We start from the raw sequence: 7,057 nt of genomic DNA on the forward strand, positions 1-7,057 counted from the left end.
TCTATCTATCTATCTATCTGTCTGTCTGTCTGTCTGTCTATCTATCCTGTCTATCTGTCTACCTTTCCCGTCTGTCTGTCTATCTATCTATCTATCTGTCTGTCTGTCTTTGTCTATCTATCTATCTATCTATCTATCTATCTATATCTATCTATCTATCTATCTATCTGTCTGTCTATCTATCCTGTCTATCTGTCTACCTTTCCTGTCTGTCTGTCTGTCTATCTATCCTGTCTGTCTGTCTATCCGTCTACCTTTCCTGTCTATCTATCTATCTATCTATCTATCTATCTATCTGTCTGTCTGTCTGTCTGTCTGTCCTGTCCTATCTGTCTATCTGTCTGTCTGTCTGTGTCTATCTGTCTGTCTGTCTGTCTATCTGTATACCTTTCCTGTCTGTCTGTCTATCTGTCTATCTATCTATCTATCTGTCTGTCTGTCTATCTATCTGTGTCTATCTGTCTGTCTGTCTGTCTACCTTTCCTGTCTGTCTGTCTGTCTATCTATCTGTCTGTCTGTCTGTCTATCTGTCTGTCTGTCTGTTGTTATATATAGTGTTCTATGTCTGTGTTCTGTCTGTCTGCCTGTCGTCAGCGTGCGTAAGGTTTGTGGGTGTTTTTCAGGATCTCTCTCTGAGAGTGACGGTCGCTGAGAGCACAGAGGACGGCCGTGGTGAAAACGTGGGTCATGTGATCATCGGACCAGAGGCCAGTGGAATGGGAATAACTCACTGGAACCAGATGCTGGCGACTCTGCGGAAACCGGTTTCAATGTGGCACCCGCTCCGGAGGATCTAAGTCCTTGAGTCCTGACCCATGTCCTCTGACTGCTGTCTGCATGGTGCCTACTGTCTAACTGTCCTAACAGTAAAGACGTTGAATATGAAGAGAAAGTCTTTGTGTCTCAGCTGTCACGAGGATGGATGGAACTGTAATGAGAGAAAGAGAAATCAGCGGCTCAGGATGTCTCATCTGTAAGGGTCTTTGAAATCCAGGTTTTCTTATCCAGGTTAACTTAATTTCTACATATGATAACAAGGTGGCTGGTTGTGTGCTGCAGCCTTTGGGTGGATTGTAAAATGTGACAGAAATTGTAGACACATTCTGTTGTACTAAGTATAAAAAAGGAAAAATTATTATTTGTTTGGCCATAAATATTTATTATTATTATTTTTATTGGGATCTTATTTTTCTCTGCTTAAACACATTAAAATAACAAATATACGGCATAACTTCGGGACTTTCTGTCCATATTCTCAGGCAAGTGCAATGACACTTATTAGCCTAATAGTGGCACCATGGAGCCACATCACGTAACTTAGACGCAGCATTGAGGTGCTCTGTTTTACTTTTTATGTATTTTTGTTGATTTAGTTGTTCAGTTTATTTTAATATATTTGAGTCAATTTAATCAAAGTACCAAATTTATTTCCTTATTTATGTATGTATTTATGTGTTTATTTATTTTGGCTAATGCATTTTACCACTAGGGGGCCTGCAAGTACTTTATAAAATCAGTGTTGGGGAAGTTGCGGAAAAACAGTAGTCTTACTATAACATTAGATATTATTTTTATTAATTAATTCAGTTAATCATTTCTAAAATCCAAATTTATTAACTTCACATGGCCAATTTGTCAGATTAAGATTGCAGTTCAGTGTGGCTGAGATTTTTTTTTTTCTTTCTTTCTTTCTTTTTTTCTGCCAGGGCATAAATTTGAATTACTTTGTATTTATAACAAGCATATTAGAGTACAATTTATTTCCCATTTCACAAGAAAGCCACTCTTTTTTGCCATTCTCACACTTGGTTAGCATGTCAAAATGTAAGAAAGTGCTTTTTGATCAATAGTATATTTGTTGTTGGACCTTAAATATAGTTGTTAAATTAGCCTTAGTACATTAAAATCATATATGTAGCGCAAGTAACTTGAAAATAGTAACTGTTACCGGATTACTGAAAATTAAAGAGTAATCCCTTACTTTATTTCATCACAGGAACATGTACTTTGTAGTTTTGTACTTTGTAATGCATTACCCCAACATTGCATAAAATACATGCATTCATATCAAACTGGAATATGTATAAACCAATATATATTTCCTTTCACAGATTTCTTCGGCACGAAAGAAAATGTAAAAATGTTTTAACTGCCGCAATAATTACATCTTTTGATGACAGAATGTAAAAACTTCATACCAAAATCTGTGAATCACATCCTACATCCTAAACACCTAACATGTTTTGTAGAATTAATATCAGATTTGAGCTACTTGCAGTGAAGTCATTTGATTTGATGATGTGCTGCAAATGCTGTGATTCATTTTTACTACTAACAATATTTTAAGCTTGTCATTAAACTTCATTCTGTGCCAAACTCACCCTAATAGAAGCAATATTCTCATTTGCAGTGTACATTTAATGTTGGTGAACTTTAAAAGATTTAAAGAATGATAAAACATAACTTTACAATGCATGCACATGTAATGTAGGACATAGTGCAATCCAATGAATTGTTTAAATAAAAATGCTTTATGTGGTTTGTTTCATATGAAGTCATTTGTTGTTTTCTTGTGTGAGATGTGAAAGTACATTTGTATTGTATTATGCAAATAATATTAGTTACAAGTACAATAATAAAGCCAGCGAGTTTGCATGTTATTTAATGTTACAGTAATCCTATACCAAACAAATCTGTCGATGAGGTAACGATGACATAACCAACAATTGTGATTGGTCCAACATAATCAGCGATGAGAAAAGTAACGGGTATCACGGTTCATATGAAGTCTTTTTTTTTTCTTGTGTGAAATGCGAGAGAAATGTATGCCTAAATTTGTATTGTATTATGTAAAGAATTTAAAATACATGTATAATAATAATAATGGCTGAAAATTAGCAGTTTCTTAAATGTTACTGCAATGATAAAAAAAAAACAAATCTGCCAGTGAGATAGCGATGTCATTCCGGTCCACCTTGTTCATCGCTGAGAAAAGTAAACGGGTATCGCTGCAAAAATACTGTGGCCAGTAGATATCAGTTGGGTGGCTGGTGATCACGTAAGGGTTCAAGTTCAAGTGCAAAGAGCACAGACTGTTACCAACCTTAATAAATAACAAGCCTTTAGACAGCTCGAGCTCAGTGGTTTGGATCCACAGAAGTTTTGTATCGCGTTTTGTTTTTCATTGCAGAGCTGAATAATGGCAGACAGAGATAAAGCGACGGATCAGATGAAGCTGTGGAAGGAGGGTCGTGGCTCTCAGGTCTGCTGCAGAATTTATATATTGGATATTATGTTCTGTTAAATATAAGTTCGGTTTGTGTGCTTTAAATAGGTTTATACCGTTTATTTTAATGGGTTATTGCACAGTGAGAAATTGTGCCAAAGGTCGCAGGGCTGTAATGCACCAACACTGAAGTATTTGCTTATAACGGAGTGTTTTAATGTGCAAAACGTCTCTAAATAACACTGAAGTGTTGGGTTGTTTTAAAATGTGACTCACATCTGACTTGTTATGCCTGCAGTGTGACAGAAGACCGCATAATCGCACTACAAGTAAACATGGTGCTTTCAAAGCATTTTATAATATATCTATGATATTTGTTACGCATGAATGCGGTATACATTGTCTAATATATTTGTATTTAATTGCATAAAACACTAGTCAGGTGCTGGTTTGCGTATTGAAAACTGCATCCCCTACGGTCCTATATTTTTGTGCACGGTTGGTTGTTTTGAATTTGTAATGGTTTGCAAGTAAAACTGCACAAAACCAGATGGTTTATTACATAATTTCATGTGAAACGTATCTGTAGTTGAAGTGGGTTAACGACATATTAAACGACGGAAGACGGTCAAGCCCCCGCCCCATCCCACTCCTCTCTAACATGATTGGTCAATACCATGACTGACACCTCGCTCAGCGAATCAAATGTTTATAATGCTTGCTATGTTGTGGAACAGTGAAGGGAGCGAAGCGATGTAGGCCCCTCTCCCTTTATTTATTTAACGAGGACACGACAGATAACCTCAATTACTTCTACAGTTAAACTTTAACCAGATAAGTAGATAAACAACTATTATAGCTATTTAATCACTATTTTCAGGCCAAATGCCTATAGATTAATATTTGTTTTGCCAGTATAGTTTGATCAAATGTGTTTAGTTCAGTGTCACGCTGTCAAATTAGTTTAATAACAAATAATCACAATGATATTTATAATGTATTCAGACAATATAAAATAAAGTAAATATTTGAGAATTTAAAATATTACTAATATTATTAAATGATTTGAAAGGACTGACTATTGAATAATCTTTTTAAAATACATATTTTTTTGTGTTTAATATATAAAATGATTTGGTTTGTTTAGATGTTATTTTAATTTGATTTTGTGTTGCTATTCTGTCTAATTTTGTTTTATTTTCCCAGCGGCCAGATGTCCTGACCACAGGAGCCGGAGTCCCGGTAGGGGACAAGTTAAACCTGATGACGGCAGGCCCGCGTGGACCGCTGCTGGTCCAGGACGTGGTTTTTACTGATGAAATGGCCCATTTCGACCGAGAGCGGACACCAGAGAGAGTCGTGCACGCGAAAGGAGCAGGTAACATGTTTTTAGTTTTTGAAAATCTCTTAAGCTTAGTGCATTTATTATTGAGCAAAAAAACAGTCATAAGTCGTACAGGTATATTTGTAGCAATAGCCAACAATACATTGTATTGGTTAAAATTATCGATTTTTCTTTTATGCCAAAAATCATTAGGATATTTTCTCAATATTTAGAATTTTTTTTTTTTTTCCATCAGATTTCAGATTTTCAAATAGTTGTATCTCGGCCAGATATTGTCCTAACCTAACAAACCATACATCAATGGAAAGCTTATTTATTCAGCTTTCAGATGATGTATAAATCTAAATGTAAAAAAAATGGACCCTTATGACTGGTTTTGTGGTCCAGGGTCACATTTGATCAAAAATACAATAAAATCAATAACATTGTTAAATATTATTTCAATATAAAGTATCAGTTTTCTGTTGTAATATATTTTAAAATGTAATTTTAATGAATTTTCAGCATCATTACTCCAGTCTTCAGTGTCACACATGAAATCATTCTAATATGCTGATTTGATGCTCAAGAAACATTATCGATGTTAAAAACAGTTGTGCAGCTTAATATTTTTGTGGAAATTGTGGTACTCTTTTAGGTTCTTTGAAGAATAGAAAATTCAAAAGAACAGCATTTATTTGAAATAGAATGATTTTTGTAATTATAAATGTTTGCTGTCACTTGATTAGTTGAATACGTCCTTGCTGAATAAAAGTATTAATTTCTTAAGAAAAATCTTGCTGAAAGGCTTAAAACCATGACTGTGCTGTGATTTGATTGGACAGACTTGATGTGTCTTGAAGCACATGAGAGCTCTGCTCTGACTGGATAGACAATATTGGGACACTTTAAAGCTTGTACCAGAAGGAAAGTATGAACTTCAAGCTAAATCTTTTCTCTGTCTCTTCGCAGGAGCATTTGGCTACTTCGAAGTGACCCATGACATCACACGCTATTGCAAAGCCAAAGTGTTTGAGCATGTGGGAAAGACGACACCCATCGCCATTCGCTTTTCCACTGTGGGTACGTTTCTGTATGGATATAATAATAACGTTTCTAGTGGAGTCTGGACTCTGTATGGATCGATTGTTTTGTTGGGATTAGAAATGCTTTCGTAACAGAAGTCACAGCACTCAGTTCTCTGAAACGAAGCCAGATGGTTTTGTAAGAGGGTAAAGAGCACATGCAGAAACAATGTGACAGGAACATACTCCTGCTCACTTACCTACAGAAAGTATAAAGCACCACCTTTGCACCATGATAAATATGTATGCGCTTGTTTATAGCCGGTGAATCTGGGTCAGCAGACACCGTCCGAGATCCTCGAGGTTTTGCAGTGAAGTTCTACACCGATGAGGGCAACTGGGATCTTACAGGAAACAACACCCCCATCTTCTTTATCAGGGATGCGCTTCTGGTGAGAAACACAGTCCACACACAGTCCATCAAGAGCTTCGTCCCAGTATTAACAGTATGTGTGTGTTAACTGTGTTGTAGTTTCCATCCTTCATCCACTCTCAGAAGCGGAATCCGCAGACTCACCTGAAGGATCCGGATATGGTTTGGGACTTCTGGAGTTTGCGTCCTGAATCGTTGCACCAGGTACGGCAGCAGAAGACACCCACTTTTGCATTTTCACGTTCCTGTAGAATGGCTCGCTCATGGCGATTTATGTGTATGTGCAGGTGTCTTTTCTGTTCAGCGATCGGGGAATACCTGATGGCTACCGTCACATGAACGGATACGGATCGCACACCTTCAAACTGGTCAACACTCCGGGACAGTCGGTGTACTGCAAGTTCCACTATAAGGTACTTACTGTTTGTTTGTTTGTGTGTGTACAAAATCTGCAGCTCAAAATGACAAAATCACAGCCAATCAGAACAGATTTGACGTTTAATTAGGGCGATATGGCCAAAAATAGACCTTGAGAGTGAATGTAAACATAACTTGGTTGTTTGCATGAAGACAACACCTTTTAATTTAGGGCCTCATTATATCTATTTTATTTTTTCCCAAATTCAATTTTATTTTTTCTGAATTCAGTGTTTTATGATTTAATACACATTTATCATCAAAAGTAGTCTAATGAAATGAATTCATAAAACAATTTAATCAAGAGGTAATCAAGTTAATATGTCATTTAAAAGGTAATCAAGTTAATATATGACAATACATTTTAAAAATAATATTTTAAAAATAATAATTAAATACTTTTAATATATCTTTTAATAACAAAAAAAATTATAATTAATTATTAAATGTAATTAATTGTATTAAAGGAGACATATTATGCCCCTTTTTACAATATGTAATATAAGTCTCTGGTGTCCCCAGAATGTGTCCCCCAAAAATTTTAGCTCAAAATACTTCACAGATCATTTATTATATCATTTTGAAAATGGCTATTTTGAGTGGAAGCAGAAACACTCTGTTTTTCGGGCCTG

The 7,057-nt window shown here is 35.8% G+C and overlaps 2 protein-coding genes across 3 annotated transcripts in view; both read left to right on the forward strand.

Annotated features, from left to right (window-relative positions):
* The window catches only part of LOC107673296 (synaptotagmin-12-like), an 8,981-nt gene extending 7,854 nt beyond the window's left edge, over nt 1-1,127 (forward strand). For both annotated transcript variants that reach the window (XM_016466833.1, XM_016466834.1), the window contains exon 8: nt 624-1,127. In XM_016466833.1, the coding sequence (XP_016322319.1) occupies nt 624-797 (174 nt within the window). In that variant the 3' untranslated portion in view covers nt 798-1,127. The remainder of the gene's footprint in view (nt 1-623) is intronic.
* A 1,900-nt stretch (nt 1,128-3,027) lies between these two features.
* cat (catalase) overlaps nt 3,028-7,057 on the forward strand; it is an 11,096-nt gene continuing 7,066 nt past the window's right edge. Inside the window, exons 1-6 of the mRNA XM_016466803.1 lie at nt 3,028-3,262; nt 4,433-4,604; nt 5,523-5,633; nt 5,897-6,027; nt 6,108-6,212; nt 6,296-6,421. Coding sequence (XP_016322289.1) covers nt 3,200-3,262; nt 4,433-4,604; nt 5,523-5,633; nt 5,897-6,027; nt 6,108-6,212; nt 6,296-6,421 — 708 coding nt within the window. The 5' untranslated portion in view covers nt 3,028-3,199. The remainder of the gene's footprint in view (nt 3,263-4,432; nt 4,605-5,522; nt 5,634-5,896; nt 6,028-6,107; nt 6,213-6,295; nt 6,422-7,057) is intronic.

This window comes from Sinocyclocheilus anshuiensis, unplaced genomic scaffold (genome assembly GCF_001515605.1).
Source record: "Sinocyclocheilus anshuiensis isolate Anshui unplaced genomic scaffold, SAMN03320099.WGS_v1.1 scaffold68, whole genome shotgun sequence".
Taxonomy (NCBI): Eukaryota; Metazoa; Chordata; class Actinopteri; order Cypriniformes; family Cyprinidae; genus Sinocyclocheilus; species Sinocyclocheilus anshuiensis.